Here is a 25,285-nt window from a genome sequence, read left to right as displayed (position 1 = left end):
AAGAGGCGAGCAACTGATAAGGCCGCGAGAGTTACGCAATATTGTGATAAAGGCGAACGTCATCCCTCCTGTGTGGAGGTGATAAAAGCGACGCGAAAACTTGTAGATGCGCGCGGCAGACGCGGGGAAAAGCGACGCTCAGCATCCCGTCGCGCGATGCGAGAAACGCTCGACGGGACATGGAGAGGCACCGCAGAGAGGAATGCCGACTAACGAGGATAAAGGGCACGGCGTAATGGACAGTGCGCGCTGAAATTCATGCCCGGCCGTAAGAAAAATTGGACCCGCCGCCGCCGCGCTTTTCCCACCGGAGAATTAATTCGTTGGGACTTATAACACGGTCTCGCCGCGTGTGCTATATACATATATACGTATATACGGTACGGGGCAACCGGTAAAGCACGGATATCATTAGCAGGCAGGAAAGAATTTCAAATTTAGAGAACGTTAACTTTCATTAATAAAGTTTCCAAACAAATGGCGTCATTGATTCTAAAATTTTTGAACGTAAAATTATCGAAGCCCTTCTTCTTTCCCAGATAAATTGCAATTTCATAAACGTTTATTTAAATTTTGTGCTCTAGTTTGACTGCATAAAGTGTATAAAAAAAAAAGAATATTCCCATGACACATCAATTCCCTTTTTACAAACCATGTTACAAACATGTCCGACAAAATATTGTGGAATTTTTAGCCGTGGCTACGATCGCGTAAAATCGCGGATTGGGAGTATCGAGTGTGACGATAGAATTTTGATAAAGATCTCTGTGTATTTTGAGGGATAAAATAATATTGTGCTTCGTGTGTTACTATCCGCGGGAGTTTTGACAGGTGTATATTGTCGTGTTTATCCACATTACCGTGCGGCGGTTTCCCATCGTAACGGATAAAGATCTCGCAAGTGATTTTGGTGAAGTTGCAATCTCACAGCGCGGATTATTTTTCTTTCCGTTTCAATCCGTTGATGCACTCGGTGCTCTGAGCTCTGAGATATACCCTCTTACCGTCATTGTGCGGAACCACGCATGTGAAACTTCTCAGGTGCATCCGCAACCTATATCGCGTCGCGCATCTGTGTAAAATTGCCCGCGGATTTTTCCGACAAAATTTTTCCCGCCGTCAAAGTCAGGCAGGCAGGGTCGAGAACTGACATTGCGAGCTGGCTAATAATTATCATGGTCGTTGATCCTGGATTCTCGTTTTCAGAATTGTATTTTTTCGAAACTCCCGGACGCATTACGCATGCGAAATTTGTAAAATAAAATTCGGGAGGTCGAATTAATCGCTCGCGATTCTACAATGGAACCGGCTGGCAGTCGCATACGCTAAATAGGTCGTTCCCGGGGATCGGAGTGCTACTATCCACTGGCATGGCTGCAGAATCCGGTAAATCTGGTGAAAAACCAAGAGAGAGAAAGAGAGAGAGAAACGAGAGGTGCGAGAGGGAGGGAGACCAACCCTCTGCTGGATCTCTCATCCTCCGCAACCCTTTTAGCGTCCGTCCTTCTCGCCGTTCTCGTTTCATCTCTTTTTTTCAGTGAGCGTTGACGCAGCGCCAAATTGAATTCGGCCTCGCGCGACGGTTCGTGAATAATTTTGCGAGAGCACCCGCGTGTCGTCTCTGTCAACAATAATCGGCCAGTTGTCGCGCATCCCTCTTTCCATCTTGCACGCTGCCTCTTCTCATCGCGCGCTGCAGCCGCAACTGCAACCGCGTCATGAGAGAACGTGATGCAAAAAAAGGGGAAAAAATATGTATAAAAAATAGCGATGCCGCCGACCGTGTGTGGTCGGTTTTTCTCTCTTATATATTTTACTCGACGCATATCGATTTATTCATCGCGGAAATCGAGTGTAACGAGGCGCAAAATGCTTCCAAACGTTAGCCCCCTGTATCTGTCTGCGTTCAATTTTGTATTCCACCCTTTCCGCGTTCTTGCGGTCACTTCTCTGTTTGCTTTTTCCTTAAATAAGTTACCAGTCAGTTTCATTTACTCGGTACTACAATTATATTCTCCTTCGCATATTCGCTGTTTGTCACTGTTTAAATATATTAGCTGGATTTCTCGAACAGGGTATCGTAATTGCTGCATCTAGTTAAACGGGACAAGGATGAATTTATCGTCAAATTATATTTAACCGACTTCGTGACGAGAATTAATTTATCAGAAAGTAAAACTTTACTGTTCAATAAGATTATCCCAAAGGTTTAAAATAATCAGTGGAAAAGGTCACAGCATGATTTCTTTAACGATCGACAATTACATAAACATGAATTGTAAATTAATTGCAATCAAACTTTTTTTCATATTTTTCTGCGTGCTAATTATAAATAAAAGAAAGAGACTAAAAAGTTTTTTTTTTAATTTTACATTTACAAATATTTAGAGTAAACGAAAAGATTGCTTTTCATAAACTTTGACAGATATATTAACAAATTATCCGTATAATCTAATCTAATATTATATAAAAACTATATTTCAATGTGTGCTAATAGAATTAATTTTGTGTATTTGACTCTATATATGTTTCTAGAAATATATTAATAAACTTGCCATGCAATTTTATTTTACGTTTCTTTCTGATAAGGTCTATATTTTAACTATCATATTGAATGACACATTAAAAATAATTTTGCGTTAAAAGATCGCATTGCTACGATATAGCGACTATAATACTATTCTTCTATTATCTTTTAAAACAGTCTTGGTTATTATTCACAAATGGAATATCGACCACGAACCATAATTTTCTGGCAATGCGACAATTTATATTTCTTTGCAGTGGCTGTAAATAAAAAGAAAACATAATGGAAGCGTGCGCGAGGCTCTGTTAACGGCCGTCTTCTTCCACGATGCAATCAGCGAAAAATAATTGCAGACAAAGAAAATCAAGCGCCCGCGCGTTCGAGATTCTATTCGGATCCGTTTTAATTATCAGGAGCTCGCCACTAGGCCGATACTAATGACGTGCGTTCGTTCGAACGTAAAGTTCTCTCTCTGTATGCGTGTCATTGCTTCAATAGCGCATTCTCGGATAGTAGCGATCGTTTGTTTAGGATAACCAAAAGTAATGTGCATCATTTCTTTCTTTTCGTTTCTTCGACATATTTAGTGAAAAATAAAGAAACGAAGAGAAAGAGAGAAGGAAAAGAAGCATTCGCGTTCGCTATAAATCTCCTGATCCTTTTCATAATACAAAGTAAAATGCACATTTTACGTTCATTATTGTTTTTATAAGAAAATTTGCAACTTTCATGTTTTGATAGCAAGATAATAATGTGTGTACTAAGTATTTTATAATCTCATATACATATATATTATGTAGAATAACTTGGACAGAGTGAACAAAATATAAAAAAAATATAAATTCTATGAATTTTCTGCAAGTTTCATTACTTTTGAACATCTTGAAATTGTAATATCTAAACATGTCTAGACATTTTTTTAGAAATTATTAATTAAAAAAATTTTTTTTTTTAACGATATTTATTATTCTCTCACCGAGAAGCACAATTTACCGATTATGCAATAACCGTGAAAAGAAAGAAAAATGCAATGAAGAACATTTAGAATTCATTTAGAATCGATCGCAGCAATTTATAATTATTTTAAAGTGCATTACGCAAGGCGATTCTTCTTTGCCTCTTCTTATGTTAGTCTCGTATTTACTTTTAGAGAATTCCTTTGTGTCTATTTCCTTTTTTTATTATTTTGTGAATATTAAAAAAATTAAAATTTGATAATTAAAAATGTGTCGTGTATCTATTCGCGCATCGAACGACATTTTGTCTACGCAAAATTACATAATCATGCTCTACATTGTCCAGATTTTATTAATATTCTATTTACACATATACACATACACAATCTTTTATATTTTGTGAAAAAAATTTCCTGAAATATCTCGTATAATAGCGTTATGATATTTCCATCGGATATTCTATTCAACGCAAAGAGCCGTGATTACTCAGCATGCATAATCATGATAAATGCGCGGGACAAAGAGACGTCCTTCTGGGATTGATGTTGGACTTTTTATGTCCGATATAAATTGTATGACGAACACGGGAATTAAGAATCGCACACAGTCCAACACCGTTAGCCAGGATTAACCCCGAAAAGCATTTCATCTTCAGAAGACCGCGATTGTGCTGCATTATAGAGGGACGTAATTTTGTTGTTACACGCCAGCGAAGCTTCATAAAAGTAGACCGAGTGCTTTTTTTCCATCTGTCGAGCTTGCATTATTTCATTCTTTCGGTGTTTTTCACCGTCCGTTTTGCTTCGCTCGTTCTCTCTCTCTCTCTCTCTCTCTACGCGATTTCGTACGCGTCATGTTGCTGTATCTTGCTTGGCAGCGGGCGTTTCGCAGAGAGAGAGGAAGAAAAATACGTTAAATACAGAATGTTGCGTAATGGTTGTGTTACCCCCTCACACTACGTCGCAGTAATGGGACTCGCGATGATATTTCTCGCCAAGTACCGTCGAATTTTTTTCTTACGGCTGTATATTCTTCGAATGAAGAATGCGTTTTTAAATAAATCCGGTTGCATGCGCGTAACTCACTTGAACGCATACATTTTTGTTTCCAATTAATATATTGTGTATTATCCTGTCCGTCAGATGTGCGACACATCGCGTATATTATACATATGTCACACATACTCGTATGGATCAATGTCCTCGTATTGAATGAAAAAAAAAAGTTTATCTGTCCTTTAATTTCAGAATACCATTCTACCCGAGGCCGTGCACTTTTGGGAACGAGCATTGATGGTACGAGAAACGAAGAGTACCATTAGGTTGAACAGGTAAGCACACTTATCCAATTAGTCGATTCGTTACTTTGGAATATTTTTTTCTTCCCTTTTTTCCCCTAATCGATGGTGACTTTAATTTTAGACGACGTTTCATTTTTAACGGGCTCTAATGACGACTTGAATAATTGCGCTACTCTAATATGATATTATCGATTGATAGTATAAATAATTATTGATGTGTTTGTATTGTTCATATGTATGTATAAATCAAATTTTTCTTTTTTTGAAATCTATACAGAGATAAAAAAAATAGAATAGACCTTTGACTCTTTTTCTTTCTCTTAGATTACTTTATATGAGAGCTTTTATAAATACATTTTAAAAAGTTCTAGGAAAGTAACTCTAAGCAAAAGTTGTAGACACATCTTATTTTAACGTTGACAATAGAAATTAATGACTGAAAAAAATTTTTTTAAGAGATGGAAATAGCGAGAATAAAAGAGAGAATGTGCAGGAGAAGAATATTAACACTAGATGATGTAATCCACTGAATAGCATACATTATCTTGTCTTATATAACATGCGTACGTACGCGACTGCAGTCGTCGCGTTTATTTGCATAGAGACCGAGATGCTAAGCTAAAAGCATGTGAATATGTATCGCACGTATTTACGTTCTCACAGCCGTTCATCTGATTTACTGTCGTAGAAACACGTACTAGCGTTATTATGGCCCTATATAGTATATCTTATAACATACGTATATTTACTATTACTCTGATAAATTGACGTTCATTAGAAAAGAGATTGTTCGACATAACGACAGGGATTCGGCCTCATTGTCAGTCGGACATTCACCTAACGTTAACTTTAAATTTTTTATTATATAAAAAGAATAAATTGCAAAAAAAGTATTAATTTTTATTTAAATTTTATCGCCAATTAATATCAAGAAATATAATTATTAATACGTATTGCTTATTGATTTATTATATCAAAGATTTTGTGAAAAACACGAAATTTCGACTTATCCGAATTTTTTTTTTTTATAATTATCGCAGAGTTTAGTGTGCTGTTGGTAGATGCATCGGAAAGAGATAAATGTTTGCCGTTTATTCTCGACCTTTTTCCGGACGTAGCCGGCATTAGTTTGGCCGCAGATACGGTAGCAACCTAAATTAATGTATCCGTGTCCGCCGACCAGATAAACAGAACACATGGAAGCGCATGGACATAAAGTCCCGCATACACATAACTGCATAGTTATGTGGTTTTCTGCACCATGTAAACAAGCTCTACATTCCTCCCGTGTTTCTAACAGAGCATGACTTTTCGCCGCGATACCTCTCACGTTGGCACTATATTTCCGAAATCACGCGCGAATTATCTCGCGTGAACCATTCGCGCGAACAATGTAACTATGAGGTTTCTGCGATTACAGATTTATAGCCCAACATATGAGGATGACTTATTGTTAGTGCAAAGATATAACTCGAAATACATATCGAATTTTATTTCACACAAAATACTGAAGAAGTTACTTTGACTACGTAAATAGAGAATATTCCCATAATTAAGTAACTATGCATGAATTAAAAATGTAATAATGGAAATAATTTTATATTTCTGTGATTCTTTCCATTCAGTTTTATTAAAATTTAATAGTTAAAAGATATTTTGTTTGCAAAATATTTATTAATGATATGTAATATCTTAATTCAATATTTTAATTGTTTCTTAAATCTTTATATCTTTAAATTCCTGGGAAATGTTATTTTTATAAATTTAGCATTTTAATTAGAAACAATCAATTTTCTTATGCAAATATAATGACAATTTATATCAGATAGAAAATTGTATTCAATAAGTCAAAATTTATTTTGTTTTCTATATAATCTTTCATATATATATTGCTTTTATCTTCATGCATTGTTGCGCTCATCTTATTTCCGATATATTGAACTCATTTAATGCTGCACTCACTGAAACATATTTATCACTTATGTTAAATATATCGCGACTATGTATTTATTTCTATTTTTTTGTACTTTTTCTTATTCTCATTTTCTTTTTAATGCAGCAAGAACTTAGTATGCTTTAATGCCACCGTAGGCATATACCGTACTATAAATTACATAATACTTAATAATGAAGCGATTACTTTGCTATTTAAGTCCCCTGCTTGCGAGTGTTCCGACAGAAAAAGCTCCACGCTTCCGGTATTTACCACTCTTGCAAGGGTGCCGCAAAGGGCGTTAAGGGTGAAAATTACGCGAGAGATGGCCACCCTCTTGGCTTAAGCCACGGTCAGTGCAAATTCGATCGATCGGGGTAGACGTGCGCAACGCTAGTTTCTTTATTGTGCTCAAGCGAATACCTCTATAGGATGCTGATATTCAGTGGATGAAAGAGAAGAGCTTAGGAGACGTAGAGATACAGGGAGTGCGGAATATAATACACAGAGAAACGCGCGTAAAGTAATAAAACAAGGAGGAACGTTCGATTCTAGGGCACGTACATCAATCTCTCGCTAGCTCTCTCATTCCTATCGCTGCCAATAAAAATCCAAGCGGGAAACTGGTGGTAATCTTCGCGCGTCAGCTGCCTCCTCGCGAAAAACTTTGCACGACGTTTATCGATCTTCTATGTATCATTATATACCGTTTCCCGTCATGGCCGCGGCACAAGCCCTTCTTCCACCGGTGTTTCGAAGATAAAGCCGGTATCCGTTCGCCATTAAAGTATGTTTAATGGAGCTGATTGAATCCTCGCGTGAATGGAGACGTCAGATTTCGGAAAGTCGAAAGTACAAACGATCATTAAATATATAATATGCTAGTCGCGTATTTTGAGAATTTTGCATTCGTAATAAGTTGGAACGAAATTTCCGTGGCAGAATTAATTTTATGCTACAGTAGAAAAGATATTGCGAACATATTGATGTACATAAAATGTGAGAGAAACGATTTTATGCATATAACGAGAAAAGATAACGATTTCTAAATAAAGCACAGCTTGTAGTATGTCAGAGGAAGTATAAGAAAATATATAAGTGTATCGATAAAAGGATTAAAACATGGACTTGAAAGCGTTTGGTTATTGTCGTGTACAATATTGAAAATTCTTTGAAAATTCTTTGATAAGTTATTACACATGAAAGGCACGATTTGCTGTATAGAATCGTGCAGAGAGATGCAATTTTCATGCAATTGATCTAGAATCCTTTTCAGGTAAGAATTGTCTTGTCAAATTTTTTTTTTCAATTTTTCAATAAATTGATAATACAATTTTTTAAAGACTAACCATTGCACTCTCAAGATTAATCGAAAAACTGCCATGTCGTTAATTATTCCATCTGAATAATTCGTGCATTTAGCGTCTCACTGCAAAGGATTTTTACGACGAAATATTTTCGAATAGATATTTTTTTTATAGAAACATAATTTTTTTATAGACATTTTTTATAGACACGTAATTTTTCATAAGATATCATCAAGGAAATTGTGCGCTGTACCTATATATTTCAAGGACCAATCGCATTGAACTATCGTGTACAATGCGCGCCGGATTATGGACGGGGCACCATTAATTCGCGTCAGTCTTCGCAAAAGGTAAATGTAATGTCTGTCGCTCAGAATGCAAAGTGAAATCGGATCAAATGAAATCTGAGCGGGGGTGGTCGTGCACAGACGCGCAGAATTGCGTCGAGCACGCGTCAAAGGAGATTCGATTTGAGAGAGAGCCGGCCGCGTTTAAACGGGGCGAGCACGCGTGTAACGTTTATCGGTCGAATGCGCACCACGGATGGGATGGAAGGGGTTGAAGAGAGTTGCGGGGGATGATTCGCGGGTCGTTTACATAACACGATATTACGGCATAACGACTGTAACGCTTTAATGCACTTCCGGACCGTGCATCGGGCTGCCGATTGAAGATGCTTCAAGAGCCCCTTTAGCCGCTTACCGTTTGCAACGAAGCGGTTTAGCCTGCGTTTACTCTGCTTTGAATCGTACGAGCAGGAGTTGACCCTGTCCATGTTTGAACAATACGTACAAATCTGAGTATAGGATAGTCTTTGACATAGATATCACTCTTATTGTCTCTCGAAACAATACGTCTATCGCATTACTGTATCTACACGATCTGTTTATTTTCTTTAAATTGTTTCTATGTCTATCTATCTAGGCATAAAATGTGATAAATGTCAGTACATTAGATATATTTAAAAAACCTTGAATATTTTAAAACAATTTTTTAAATTAAAAAAATATACCATAAGTAAAAAACACCTTAATTAAAAGTACTGGAATTAAAAAGTACTGGAGTGCAGAGGTTTAATTTAATTATAGATTTTAGAAATATCGAGTTTTTGTAATAGCGAAAATGCTTTTATATAGTATGTATTAAAAAATTACACAATTAAATATTTTTACACATTTTACTACAACGACAATTGATTTTTTGACATCGCGAATCTCTATAGGTTCATGCGGATTAATGAGATAATTGATTAAAACATTAATTAATTTCAACATGAGAATTTGACAATGTAATGAATCATATCAATTTCTATACATTGCATTTCTATGCATTGACATTCGTGAATTCAAATACGATCACATAAATTTCTCCTAATTACATCCATGTACATTTGAAACTATGCATTTTATATAGCGATAAATAAATTTATTACTTTTCTTAATTATTGATGAAACTGTCACACAATTTTACATATATATGACTAAAAATAAATAAATTTTTCTAGGTTTTATTAAAAATCTATATTATATTTTAATTTATAACTGATATATAAATAAGAATTCTATTAAAATAAGAAAAATAATTTTTTTTATGGATATATGCATTTTATATATCATGCATTCTTTATTTTTCTATCATGATTGCCAAAATTGTATTGTATTAGTAAGAAGATAAAATCAATATAATGGTAAAAAAATGTGTGTACGTATGTACGTATGTAAAATTATACGTAAAATAATGTTAATTACTAGCAATAAATTAATCAACTGTTATTTAATATATGTGAATGATTATGTACGTGTATGTGTACTTCAACTTATACTCTTCAATTGAATATTTTGATGAGATTGAATAAAATATTTTGATTCATGAATATATATATATATTATATGTATATATATATATATATATATATATATATATATATACATATAATAAAATAAGAAATCTAATTTATTAATATATAAGATAGATATTTATAAAATTATTGAGAGGATAAAATAAATAATGTGATATTTTAATTTGTTTTTATCTGATATGATGAAACAGCGATAGTAATTTTATGTTCGAGACTGGCTAGTAGTAGTCTAGAGGGGCTGAATTCTAGCAGAAGGCATAATTTGCGTCAAACATAAATCTTAAATAACGATGAAACATGTTAACGTTCGCTGATAATATTTAGAATGCTCCAGCGGGTGTACACGCTAACGCGAATTGTATATCTTGTAATTAAGGCAATTCTTTTGGTACTTTTTACTTCTTGAATATTCTTTGCTATTAATTATGCTATCCTTATATCATAATTTCCTTTACCATCTCATAAAGAATATTGGATCATTAATTACTTGGAAACATTCGAATATAAGCCATAAATTATTAATTTGAATAATTTATTTTATTATACTCCCCGTTTCTCTTCCGTTTTTCACTTCTGCAAGCAAATATTTGTTTCGACAAATCAACCGATTATCATTTATTTTTATATTTTGCTAGATATAAATTAATTAATTAAATCATAAGTCATAATTAATAAATTAATAAATTATAAGTCATAATAAGTAAACTATTTATAGAATAATTAATTTTATTTAATCTGACAGTTTAAAATATCATCAGCGTGTAACTGATGTAATTTACTGTATACATATATACATATAAAGTATTAATAATCAAATTATCACAGTTGATTTCTAGCCCGTTGAAAGTCAAATTTGTATCTCACATTGAGAGCCTAAAGTCTTACTTATAATATAATTGAATTTGTTACATAATTGATAAAGAATAGAAATAAATAAATATATATATTTTTTAAATACAGACGTCACAGACGCCGCAATCAAGATATTATGCACTTTTATTTGCATTGATTTGATTACTGTCAATAATTTTAATAATTGCGCATTCAATGATATATACCTACATAATATAACATATTGAAATTTCTATGGGAACGTTAGCAATACAATCTCCTGATCATATGTTAACCAGGTTATATTTACACACGATGCTTCACATATCAAATAAAATATTTTATATTGCTCTATCTAAATAAAGGAGATAGATAATATAACAAATATTTCTCCAATCTATATAATTACGTGTTTGATTTTATTATGATACGTCCATACCGTTTATATTTTGAATTTAATGTGTGTATTAATAATATGTATAAGAACAAATTTTATGTATTATAAGCACTCGAGATTTTTTATCTTTTATGTTAAAAGTAAAAAAAAATATCTATTAGTCTAATTATTTCAATATATTATATATTTTAAATTTCTACTTTATTTTATAATAAAAGGTGTTCGCTGGTTTTTTAAAATATAATCTCTTTCTCAAAAAGCTAAAGAATAATTTTTATAGAAATATATCACTTAATTGTACGTTTATTACATTTCGGCATTACAAGCATGACATCATCTGTTAATATCAGAAACTCCGCTGCGTACGCGTACGTCAGTTATACGTACAACCGGCTTTAGTTAGCCGTGCAAGACCGTAATTAATTTTAATGATCTCCCAGCACAACAATGGCACCCAATACCTTTCGTCTACCTCGTTTTCTCCGTACCAGAGCGCGCCTGTTGTAATTCACTTAGAAAGAAGGAGCAAATCAAATTTCAACATGCACAGTAGTGCCGTTGTGCAAACTTCAAGAGTTTACTTCAAAAATTATGATGATTCTTTTGTTTTAATTTGTGTGCCGGGATAATCAGGATAATTGTCTGTTGAATACGGAATGGGGACGCGTAATATATATGCATTGTGTGTCCACGATAACGATTTTAATATCAACGTATTAACGATCATGGGAGGACCCTGATATTTTCTGCGGAGACAGGCCAGGCTAGGGCCTGTAGTTAGTCTCATCTACATATATGTATGTCTGAAGCTCTCACACGCGCGACGCAAAGATATTTAGCCCAGGTTTATTGGAAACGTTATAGATACGCCAAACGACGGCGACGTAATTATCAACGCTGACTTTATCAGAAATCAATGAAGGAAAGAAACTCCTTCTGTTGTCGGCTAATTATCGCCGGTACATGAGCGTAATTTTACGCTCATTTACGGTCGTAAAACGTTATACATTGTTTTAATATAATTTTGCTTTAACTAATATATAATGTCAAGCTACCGATTAAAATTGATAAATTGGTTGATATTTATTATAATAATATATAATATTACTTATAATAAAAAGTTTATAATTTTATAATAAAACAAAATTGAGTATAAGCGTTTACTTATATATATTTTCGCACTATATATTTTTATTTCATTATTTTATTTTAAACTTTAAACATTATATATGATTTAATTGCTCGATAACTTGAGTTTATATCAGTCAAAGCAAACATTTTTAATATGACACTACATAGACAAATGGACTACAAAAAGTTAGAATAAAATCGGCATGTATTATAAGAATAAATTATTACATTCTTTAAATAAAATAAACAAGTGAAGTTTGAATTAAAATTTTTTCAATATTTCTTATTTTATATTTATATTATTTTAATTTATATGTATTTGTAATATATTTTAATGCAAATTGAAAGAATCAAAAGTTATATAGCCTAATTTATTCTAGCTCATCCATTTTAAGATAACGGATCTATCTACAATCTACGATTTATATCTACAATTTATACAAATCCGTTATCTCAGAATAAAATTAGTTTGTCACTCACCGACCGATGCGTAACAGTGGAGTTGATGATATTGAAGCGTTGATCTGTAACATACAAATAGAAGATCGAAATTATAATAGCTCCCAAAATAATTAATATTTCGAAACATTATATTATATTACACGTGCTGTTATTAACACATGGTCGTTCTGCCAAAAACAGCTCATTTGAATTAATTTATAACGTGTAATAGTACATTTTAAATGTTACATACGCAAATTATTTAATAATTACTCTTAATGATAATGATAATTTGAATAGGTGATTAATCATTCTACTTAAATAGAATTAATAAATTGAACATTAAATCTAAATTATTATTATATATGTATATATAATATTAAATATATTATTAAATATATTATAAAAAAATGGTCTCTTTTCTGTATCAATATCTTTTAAAAAATACGTTACATAATATAATTAATTACGATTGCGCGTATATGCATTAATTAGTAAAATACAAACGATGACGAGGCACATCTAAATTTATCGCAAGCAACGCAAACTTAATTATTTTTATTTTATTTTATTAGTTATTTTACAACAGAACACAACAGTTAAAATTCACTTGATACATGATAAGTCGTGTGTTCAAATAATCGAAAAATTCAAAAATTGACAAGGTTGATATAATCACGATATTATGCGAATAGATTTAATGATTAATTAAATCAGGATGAATTTTATGAAAATGTAAATAAATCTCAATCTCGCACACACGATGTTGTGTTTCGATATATTTCGAGCAATCTCCCAAGTCTTTCAAAAAATCAATGCATTATTTCTATTTCATAAATGAAGAAATTGCGCGAAATAATTACTTTGATAAATGTTCATTACTTTGATACGCTTATCAATTGTTTACAATGAGAATTAAATATCGAACTGATAATAATAGTTGAACCTATTCGTAGAAAATAATTGCGTTTTCTCTTAGTACTTGTCACGATCATGTCTCTAAGAATAATAATACGAAGACACGTGGAACAACCTTCTTCGAGTCTCGTCACGCGAATGATAACAAGACGCACCTTATTTATAACAAACCAGGAAAAGCGAAGATAAATAATTAATTAATCGTTGCCGTCCCGAAATATATATTTCATATTTTACAAATAAGAATATATAAATTATTTGTGTATTATCTTTATTTTTAACTCTTAAAAAACTTCTTTTAATAGATTTCCGTATCTGATGTCAGCTTTTTCGATACTTTTTATTACGTTTCGTCTAAGTTACATGACATAGATTTTATGTTCGATGTTTTCATTATTTCTAGTTCCGATCATTTCATCTGTGTTCTCGCGTCGTAAGTAAGAGCGATGGAACTTTTTCATCAAAACTTTCTCGACGTTGGTACTCTCTAACCATCGAATCTAGAAGAAGAACGCTGCCTACATTCTTTTCTTACTTTCTGTCTGTCTTTTCTATTTCGGATTTCCGGATCTGTCTTTCTTCCCTGGCTCGCCATTTAAGCACTTCTCAGCAATAAAAGTTTTCTTAAATAGACAAGAGGAAAGGTAGAGCACAAAGAGATGTACAGATGGGTTGTTGTTTATATTATTGAATGTAAGGAAAATTTTGATTAGACATTGGAGGATTGAAATCACATTCGTATAGATAAGGAACTTTAGTAATAAACAAAATATCATATGACTTGCTCAGCATATGAATGCTGATTGAATAAAAAACCTTTCGTTCTTCGTGTCTGTATATCTTCGTCATAGTAGGCGTATCGTCAAGTACGTAGGTATGTGTATACTATTTCTTATATTATAAAACATGAGAATTACAATAGCCACAAAATTTGTACGTAAAAAATTTTATAATGAAAGTATAAAATTCAAACAATACAGCATTCTAATATTATACACATATATATATATATATATAATTATTTTGTGAAATTGTCCCATTGACATCGCGGATTAAAAGTTAGGTAGTATTTTACGCAAAAGAATTTATATTAATTTGACTGATGATATCGATGTACACAATTGTTATTGTTTATAATACAGTAGTTTTATCGTGTGAAAGCTATGCTAAATCATTCAAGTGATCATCGAACGCGATTATTAACTGACAAAATATTCGTTTAACTAAGCAAATCATATCTATTAGTTGCTTATTTCTCGAAATTATATTTCCGTTATAACTAGCTGCATATGAATGTTTTTGTTCTGCCTTATTTGATCCATTCGTTATGTAATTTGATTGTCACATAAAACGGATATGAGATATCCACGTCAACAAATCGAAATATGGAAAATTAATTTTGTAAGTCCTTGTATCGCGCTTATAATAACAGCCATTGTATTTTCTTTGAAAAAAATGTCGCGCAAATGTTTCAATGTATTTATATTTGTAGTCCAATAGTGCGTAATGCATGTATTTTTTATTTTAGCTTTGGGGGAAAATATTGAGAAAGTTTTTATTCATTTTCAAAGCAAATATATGCAATTTATTTTACGTTCATAATGTATTAAATGTTTGCTCGATCTCGATCTCGAACTTTATAGCGAAATTACTTTGCTTTCTCTATCTCAATCTCGATTTGTATGCAGAGAACGATATCTAACTTGTACATCAGTGGGACCTGAAAGACTGAAATATTCCGATAGAATTTCATCTTGCGGGTTTTGGATTATAACTACAATGTGGCTGTCTAGATTGCCCGTTAACGAACGGCGAATAGCGCTCCGTTGGGATTTACATCGGTATTTGCGAGCATAGTCGACATTGCTCGCAAAATTATTGAATCCCAAATACTTCTCTCAGCCGACGTGACAGTAAAAATCTTCAAGTAATCCAGAAACGAATTATCTGACGAAGTGTACATATGTACACTTAATTGTATTGATAAATGACGTTTCGTCGACAAATAAAACACGAAAATATTTTATATATGAATAAAATTGATTATGGACATTAGAACAAGAAATTCTTCTACTATTATGCGTGTACAACCAATCGGCTTTATATATTCCAGCAGCTGACGACACTTTATTAGTCAAAATAAAATTTTCGAATACGAATGTAGGTCGCGTGTACTTGCTTCGCGAGAAAGCGGAATAGATAGCAATTCTATGTGAATTCGTTATTCGGTTGCAAATTATTCAATCCGTGCTAAGTAAGAAGCGACATATCTTAAGGCATTAATTACAACCAGTACTTTATGATAGTATTCATGTTGATGGCGTTGTTTTTAAGTTATCTGTGTCTGAATTCCTAAATATACAAAGTTTCTCACAAGATAATTAAATAAAAAACAAATTATAAAAAAATAAAATTTTATAACATACAAGAAAAAGAATATGAAAAATGAATAAGAATTGTATATACTTATTACTTATATTAGGCATAGTTTGAAAAATATAATCAACATTACGGAAATATTGAACCAAAATATACGAAAATTGTGCTTATATGTAATTCTGTGGATTAATCATCGAAGGTTAAGCATCTAAGATTTACTTGCAGCCAAATTCGTAATCGACTTTTTATCGAGAATTTGTGCAGCGCTGTATGCTCGGCAAAGCTTTCCCAGGCAAGGAAGAAAGCAGGCTTTCCCACTTGAAAGCCCGGCGATACTTCGGTGGGATGGGCAGGTTCTTGGGTTAAAACTTGGTAATCCCGCTCCAATTATTTAGGCTAATAGCGAAAGTTTCGCTGGCAGTCGCGTTAATTAATTGGCAAATACTCGATTCTCAAGTCGGGCCGTTTTTCCGGCTCGGCAGATCTTCGCTTTCGTTGTGATTTTGATTTGCGATGATATAATCCTCCAATAAATCTTTTACATTCATATTTTCTCTCGCGGTTTTTTTCCTCCTATCGGAGGATTCATCCTACTTAATGTAAAAATCAAAATTTCATGTGTTGCTTTTCTCTTTGTTATAAAATGCATGACATCTTGTGTATATAAAGTTTTCAAACTACAACACATCGCGTCGCCTCTCACGGATTTTGATAAATGCCGCTTTATGTGCAAATAAAGTTATGGGCACTAGTTGAACGTACTCTCCCACCGTACTTTATACCAGAATCGTGTCAAAACGCTGCCGTCGTACCGCCGTGAGCAAACAGTGCATTCTCTGTGTTATCCTTTCCTTCATCTCCTACTGTACAATGCATAACAACGGGAACTCTACGTCTCAAGATGCAATTGTTTGCTCAAGGTTCGTTGCCGCAATTTGTTTCGCTGTCACCTGTCCATAATTTTTTACAGAATAAAGCGCGCGCTATTCCGGGAACAATAAATCTAAGGGAAAAAACGTTAGCAGAAAAGAGATATCGTATTCGTAATTCCGTACACTGTCTACCGCAGGATGATATAATTAACGATTGACATGCCAAAATGTACAAGTTTATCTCTAGTATTCATGATTTTTATATCTATATCTTGGTTCATACTGTCTAATTATGCAAATAGTTATTGAATCTTCGTTTCTTATGAACATGAAATATCATTATGGAAATATATTATGTATGGAAATGAAAAATTCAACGACAGCATGAGAATTAAGAATCCGATTGATTTTACTTAATATTTTGCAATAATAAAACAACTTGCAATCGCAAATATCCAATAGAAGAGAGCTTATTTTAAAAAAAACTGTGTCAGATTGTCAATGATATTGGAGAACATCCATCTTCTTTATTATGTATACATCTATACATAAACAAATCAGATGCGAAGTATTAATGATGAATTTTTTTCGTTGAGTAGAACGATTAACGAAGGATAAATATGGCGACAGAAAATGCGTACAGCGAAAAAATACTCCTCCTCAAACACACTCAATAATTCGTGAATCCTTTTGAGACGCGCGCGATAGGATTTACTTCGCCTCGTCTTCTTCCTGCTCGCTTCCCCTTTTCATCTTCCTCGGTTCTCGCGACGCAACGACAGAGGAAGCCAAGTTTAGTTCCGCTTATGTATTCCCTTGCTGCTTACTGGAGCAGTCTTCGGACGAGGAGAGCTATAACGAAATCTATGCGTCGAATCAATTTTGCACGAGACTTTCGGGATCTTTTACGATGTTTGGTGTTCTTCTGTAACCCTCGGTGCGATGCAAAAAGACACACGAGGAAGGAAGCGAGTGACAACCGTTCGTCCTTCTCTTTGCGACGCGAAAGAGAGGGTCGTTGCATTATTCAGCGGGCGCGTATCGAGCGTACCGGATACGGGAAGCGTTCCTTATTTTTACAAACTCCGCTTGCCCGGGAGTCCGGCGCGGCGGTGCGAATTTGTCGTGTAGCTGCATGGACGCCCGTATATACATCGATCGAGATCCGACAGAGATTAAGCGAAGCGGAAAATGCAAGGGACGTGTATTGGCGAATAACGCTTCGCTTTAAATCCATCGAAAGACCGTTAGACGCGAAAACTACATGGAAGATATATGATATGAGTATGAATTTATTTTTTCACGAAGAATATAAGGAAAGAGACAAGTTAACCGATTGATTAATATTTAATTAAAATCGCAATGTTACTAACTACGGCAGTTTTAGATATAAAAAAATAACGTTTCCTTGCGAGAATGTATTTCATTTCTAAAAATATAGCAGTTTTGTACTGTACTGCAAATTAATTAGATTTTCGATAAATATAAAGTTTTATAAAATTGTTCTCACGACAATATTGTTGTAGATCAATATATGAATAAAAATCTATGAAAATATTGACATGTTTCCTGCAACTTTCATCAATAGAGAAATGAAGAGCATTCTAAAGTCCATTCTGAAAATTCGTCAGAATAAAAGCATTGTGCCTCCGGCCTTGTACATCAGAAATAAAATGGAATTGAAAAATAATACACGCCGTTCTCCCATAGGCGTATTGAAAACGCAATTGTCATACCAATACTTAAAATTTGTTTCTCGAATTGACAATTTTATATCAACTTTGTTTAAATATTACAACTAAATAAATTTTAATAAATGTGATAAAACAGCATAATTATTCTCATTAATTATGACATAAATCATTGAATAACCGTGCAATCTTTTTTGCACGATTTATTATGTATATATTATTATATATATTGCATAAAAATTATTCCTCTCTTTCCTTTCTAACAGTCGAAAATGAATGTATGAAAAACGTTTATCGTTTTCCCCGATAAGGCACAAATATTCATTCTCGATACTGACATAAAAACAACGAGCGCGCAGATGTCGTTCATGTCCATGTCCACCGTTTTTAATCGAACTTGTCGTGCACAGAATATCAACCTTCCTGGTTTTACCATGATCACAGGTAACATTAAGGGTATGAAAATCATACGAGATATCATATACCGCGTCGCGCAAGAGTATTTTTAATTCTGCATCATGGATTGCGTTTCACGGAAACAGGAGACATCAAACGCATGCAAAATGAGAAATCAAAGCTTGCTGAAAATACGGTAAAACGAGAAAAACAAAGCGTAATAATAATGGAATACTGCGTCATATTTATTTTAGGATTGAATATTTAACTAACTCTTGAATAACGTTAATTTAATGGTGATGCTTGAAATTACTAGAGAATACTTTTTTTTTAAACGATAGCTGTTTTTCAAACAATATACTTTATTAAATGTATATCGTGAAATTGGACAACAAATTCAAAAATTTCCAGTTACGTTTTAATGGTATAAATATAAAATAAAGTGCGAGCTTTATACTCTCTTTCTATATGTAATAAATTTATTTAATTATGAAAAAAAAAAAACAAGAAAACATTACTATGTGCGATGTAAATTTTTGTATTGTCAATTGTTTATAATTATTATATAATATATAATAATTATAAAAGTATAATAATTGCATAAAGCAATATTGTACTATTGCTATTATATTATGTGTATGTTTTTATATTTAATTATTTATATTTTATTTCATATTTTCCAATTGTCTAATAATTTAACGTATAATTTATTGCAATATTGCAATCTGCGAATGATATACATAATAACATTATTTTTAGATTTTTATTTCTGTAATTAAAAAAAAATTTATATTCTTTAATGTTCTCTCATTATACTTCATGATACATTGATGCATGATACTAATCCGGTTTTGCAAGTAAGCGCAATGTATATCAATGTATTCCTGCATCGGCATGTGCCATACGTATTCCATGTTATCCGCTCGGCAAGCATGATCTATCTTTACTAAAGACGAATAGATTAGCATAGAGAGACATAGGATAGGGCAGAAGTGAGGGAAAGAAAGAGCGAGACAGCGAGATGCATTAATTCCGGACTGCGAGACGAGCAGCTCCTGACATTAGTTACCGACATTCGGATCGGTCCCCGTTATTAATCTTAATCTCGATACTATGAGACTGTGCAGAGAAAGAGAGAGAGAAACTATTCCTTACAGTATAGCGAACGGATGTGACATTTTCCCCTGCGCCAAACCGTATCGTGGTATCGATTTTGCACAGCCACCACCCTATCTCTTTCTTTTTGAATCTTTCGTACACCGAGGACTAACCACTACCGCCGTCGCCGCTACCACCACCATTACCACCTCCGGATGACGAAGAGGAACGAGCTTGTTGCGACGGCGCACTTGGAAAAAAAAGAACTAAAGATATACAGGCCGTGTGCCGGTACACAAAAAGACTGGAACAAGGCGTGCCGGAAGAAGGAAAAATCCAATCGAGACAAAGGGACGAAGTACGCGGATTGTCTTGTCAGGATAATCCAAGAGAGGAAGAAGGGAAAGAGCAAAAATAATGGATTTAAAGTCATTGTGTGTTCTTGAAAGATGATCAATGTGTGAGCTATACATTATGCAAATGAAAGCTATACAACAAAGATAATTCAGATAATATTATTTAAGAAAAACAGCGTAATAAGATTCGAGTGCAAATAAAAGTACGTAATGTGGTTGAGTAGAATTAAGAAAAGAACCTACTTTAGAATTTAAAATTCATAGAAATTATAATGCCCGGATAACGGTTACCACTCTTTGGCAATCGGAAAAGTTAGTTGAATAACTTGAAGTAAATCAGCGAGCGAGTCTTCAATTTAAAACCAGTAGGTTTCTAACTTTTATTTACTCCCAAGCTGTTACCGTATTTTTCTAAAAATAAAATTAATTCGGGAAAATTTTATCTCGGAATGTGCCAGGGATTATGTTGCTTAACGTTTCTTTAAGAGCGGAAAGAAGCAAGAAAAGGGAGAGGATTCCTTGTTTCTATCAAGTACTAATATTTATGACATAACGCTACGTGCTATTTTAATTTCGAGAAAAATGTGTGCTACATGTTTATTTGACATTAATAATAATTTAACAATGATTTAACAGTAATATTTTTAGTTATTGTAAATTATATGCAAAAAAGAGTGTGAGAAAAAACTATTTACTACTGGACACTATATTTTACAAATTAGCATAAAATTATAAGCAACGACATTATGTTACAGATATCATCTCGGCACGCGTAAAAATTACGTAATCAAATAAAGCGTATAGTCCAAAATACTATATTTGATAGTTTCGCTGATTTATATGTAAAAGATTGTTTCAAACGTATCGCACTAAACTGTGCTTTATGTTTGGTGTTATAACAAAAATGAGCAAACTGTCAGTTTTACGATCTTCTATATGGGGAAGATTATAACGTCCAGTTACCAGACAAGAACCAGCAGATTTAACGAGTTATCAGATTGTATTTACGACGAGTTTTCGAAATATGCTGTTAAGCTTTACTAGATGCACATTTTGCAATGGCAGAATGCAACTACACATGTTGCATACATATATTACTCTCGACAATTGTGTATAAGATTAGTTACTGTTTATATAGAGTTTATTGTTTTCATAATAATTATGTTACATAATGGTGTAACGACATAAGGGACTTTAAAAGGATATTTTAATTAAATCGTCTTCAAATTATCTATATATTATAATATCTTTTACCGTCAAATTGAAGAAATAATTAAATTATGCTGTTTAAACGCGTTTTATAAGAAATTAAAAAATCACACTTTAATATAACGTTTTCTACAGATATTTTGAAATGTTTTTAATTAAATAATAATATGCTTTATAAGTTATCGGTTTGAATACAATTTGAATTTAAAGTTTTCAGAAATATGATAAAAAGAGAATAAGAAAAACATTAATTACAATTATGCATCGTCAACATGCCTAATTAATAATATACGAATTTGTATGCCATTAATCCATGGACAAAATTTCATCGTTCGTGATGTCACGAAGTGATAAAGTCCGCAGACTAATGGCAGCATCAGCGGTGGTCGCATTATCGTGGTCATACCGCTCGAGTCCATTTCGGAAATAAAATCAGTGGGGGTCCGAAAATTGTGGCGTGTTCCGCGAAACTAATAGCTGCGTTATACCACACAGTAGGCGAAAATGGGATACAAAATGGAAGATACGCAATGCATTGACCAAAACCCTTGATTTCGTAATAACATAATATTCCAAATGGAATCAAATTCTGTACTCTACTGATTTTTCAATTTTTCTCGATAATGTTCAGAATAAAAAGAATGATCACGCGATTTTTATATTAAAAAAATATTTTCTTTTTATCTAAAATGTGCTTAGTTATAATTTAATATTATGTCAGTTGGTACTTATATAAATACTTTTTTAGATCACACGTAATTGTCTTTATAGCGTAATACGAAGTGGTATCAATTCGTAGATTTTCATGTCTGACCATATCGCGTCATTTTCCCTGCAAAAATCAAAACGAGCGTAATGATGAATCCGCACGCGTAGACATGGCCATTTCTACGTCAAATTCTGTACTCTACTGATTTTTCAATTTGTCTCGATAATGTTCAGAATAAAAAGAATGATCACGCGATTTTTATATTAAAAAAATATTTTCTTTTTATCTAAAATGTGCCTAGTTATAATTCAATATTATGTCAGTTGGTGTTTATATAAATACTTTTTTAGATCACACGTAATTGTCTTTATAACGTAATACGAAGTGATATCAATTCGTAGATTTTCATGTCTGACCATATCGCGTCATTTTTCCCTGCGAAAATCAAAACGAGCGTAATGATGAATCCACACGCGTAGACATGGCCGTTTCTACGTCAAATTCTGTATTCTACTGATTTTTCAATTTTTCTCGATAATGTTCAGAATAAAAAATATGATCACGCGATTTTTATATTAAAAAAATATTTTCTTTTTATCTAAAATGTGCCTAATTATAATTTAATATTATGTCAGTTGGTACTTATATAAATACTTTTTTAGATCACACGTAATTGTCTTAATAATATAATACGAAGTGATATCAATTCGTACATTTTCATGTCTGACCATATCGCGTCATTTTCCCTGCGAAAATCAAAACGTGCGTAATGATGAATCCGCACGCGTAGACATGGCCGTTTCTACGTCAAATTCTGTACTCTACTGATTTTTCAATTTGTCTCGATAATGTTCAGAATAAAAAGAATGATCACGCGATTTTTATATTAAAAAAATATTTTCTTTTTATCTAAAATGTGCCTAGTTATAATTCAATATTATGTCAGTTGGTGTTTATATAAATACTTTTTTAGATCACACGTAATTGTCTTTATAACGTAATACGAAGTGATATCAATTCGTAGATTTTCATGTCTGACCATATCGCGTCATTTTCCCTGCGAAAATCAAAACGAGCGTAATGATGAATCCGCACGCGTAGACATGGCCGTTTCTACGTCAAATTCTGTATTCTACTGATTTTTCAATTTTTCTCGATAATGTTCAGAATAAAAAATATGATCACGCGATTTTTATATTAAAAAAATATTTTCTTTTTATCTAAAATGTGCCTAATTATAATTCAATATTATGTCAGTTGGTCCTTATATAAATACTTTTTTAGATCACACATAATTGTCTTTATAGCGTAATACGAAGTGGTATCAATTCGTAGATTTTCATGTCTGACCATATCGCGTCATTTTCCCTGCAAAAATCAAAACGAGCGTAATGATGAATCCACACGCGTAGACATGGCCGTTTCTACATCAAATTCTGTATTCTACTGATTTTTCAATTTTTCTCGATAATGTTCAGAATAAAAAATATGATCACGCGATTTTTATATTAAAAAAATATTTTCTTTTTATCTAAAATGTGCCTAATTATAATTCAATATTATGTCAGTTGGTCCTTATATAAATACTTTTTTAGATCACACATAATTGTCTTTATAGCGTAATACGAAGTGGTATCAATTCGTAGATTTTCATGTCTGACCATATCGCGTCATTTTCCCTGCAAAAATCAAAACGAGCGTAATGATGAATCCACACGCGTAGACATGGCCGTTTCTACATCAAATTCTGTATTCTACTGATTTTTCAATTTTTCTCGATAATGTTCAGAATAAAAAATATGATCACGCGATTTTTATATTAAAAAAATATTTTCTTTTTATCTAAAATGTGCCTAATTATAATTTAATATTATGTCAGTTGGTACTTATATAAATACTTTTTTAGATCACACGTAATTGTCTTAATAATATAATACGAAGTGATATCAATTCGTACATTTTCATGTCTGACCATATCGCGTCATTTTCCCTGCGAAAATCAAAACGTGCGTAATGATGAATCCGCACGCGTAGACATGGCCGTTTCTACGTCAAATTCTGTATTCTACTGATTTTTCAATTTTTCTCAATAATGTTCAGAATAAAAAATATGATCACGCGATTTTTATATTAAAAAAATATTTTCTTTTTATCTAAAATGTGCCTAATTATAATTCAATATTATGTCAGTTGGTCCTTATATAAATACGTTTTTAGATCACACGTAATTGTCTTTATAGCGTAATACGAAGTGGTATCAATTCGTAGATTTTCATGTCTGACCATATCGCGTCATTTTCCCTGCGAAAATCAAAACGAGCGTAATGATGAATCCGCACGCGTAGACATGGCCGTTTCTACGATATCCGGAGCACGCGGAGACCGTCGTAAAAATTCACGAAGCTTCGTACTACCACGTTCGCTCGGCTGGGTACTCTAAAATCCATTACGAGAACGCGCGGCGCAAGCGCTCCGTTCTGCCTCGAGAATCCGGTGGATGCCCGTTCAAACTTTTAATCGGATCGCTTCTCGGCGTTTATTTTTGTTCCGTCTCCGGCCCGGCCCTCCATCTCGCATCCGCGACATCGTTGTTTCTGCCCGTCGTTCTCACCTTTCACCGCCGGATCGCTTTTTCCTACGAACGTCCCTTGCCAATTTGCCGAAGTCAAGCGGAACCCTGCCCGAACTCTCTTTTCTTGCATGAATGGCGTGAGAGACGACGGCTGGAATACGTGGAAGGAGAAAGAACGCGCGCGTTCTTCGACGAATTGCCGAAAAAAACCTTGTCATTGTATCGACGCGCAATCTGCTTGCGTCGTATAGTTGAATCTGTGTACGTACGTTCGTCGCCGTTTCATAGTTTTGCGACTGCGATTGAGCATTCTTTCTTCAGAACATTTCTCGCGTAGCGCCAGTAGCGAAAGCGATATTTACGTTTGCAATATGAAAAAAATTGACACGTACAAATGATTACTT

General features: G+C 33.3%; 1 protein-coding gene across 1 annotated transcript in view; it reads left to right on the top strand.

Annotated features, from left to right (window-relative positions):
- The window catches only part of Invadolysin (leishmanolysin-like peptidase, invadolysin), a 256,032-nt gene that overhangs the window by 208,897 nt on the left and 21,850 nt on the right, over positions 1–25,285 (top strand). The window contains exon 5 of the mRNA XM_083052517.1: positions 4,731–4,813. Within this exon, the coding sequence (XP_082908643.1) occupies positions 4,731–4,813 (83 nt within the window). The remainder of the gene's footprint in view (positions 1–4,730; positions 4,814–25,285) is intronic.

The sequence above is a fragment of the Prenolepis imparis genome, unplaced genomic scaffold (genome assembly GCF_030444845.1).
Source record: "Prenolepis imparis isolate NDT839.2.m4 unplaced genomic scaffold, iyPreImpa1.0 SCAF_1, whole genome shotgun sequence".
Lineage (NCBI taxonomy): Eukaryota > Metazoa > Arthropoda > Insecta > Hymenoptera > Formicidae > Prenolepis > Prenolepis imparis.
This window is presented reverse-complemented; position numbering and strand designations above follow the sequence as displayed.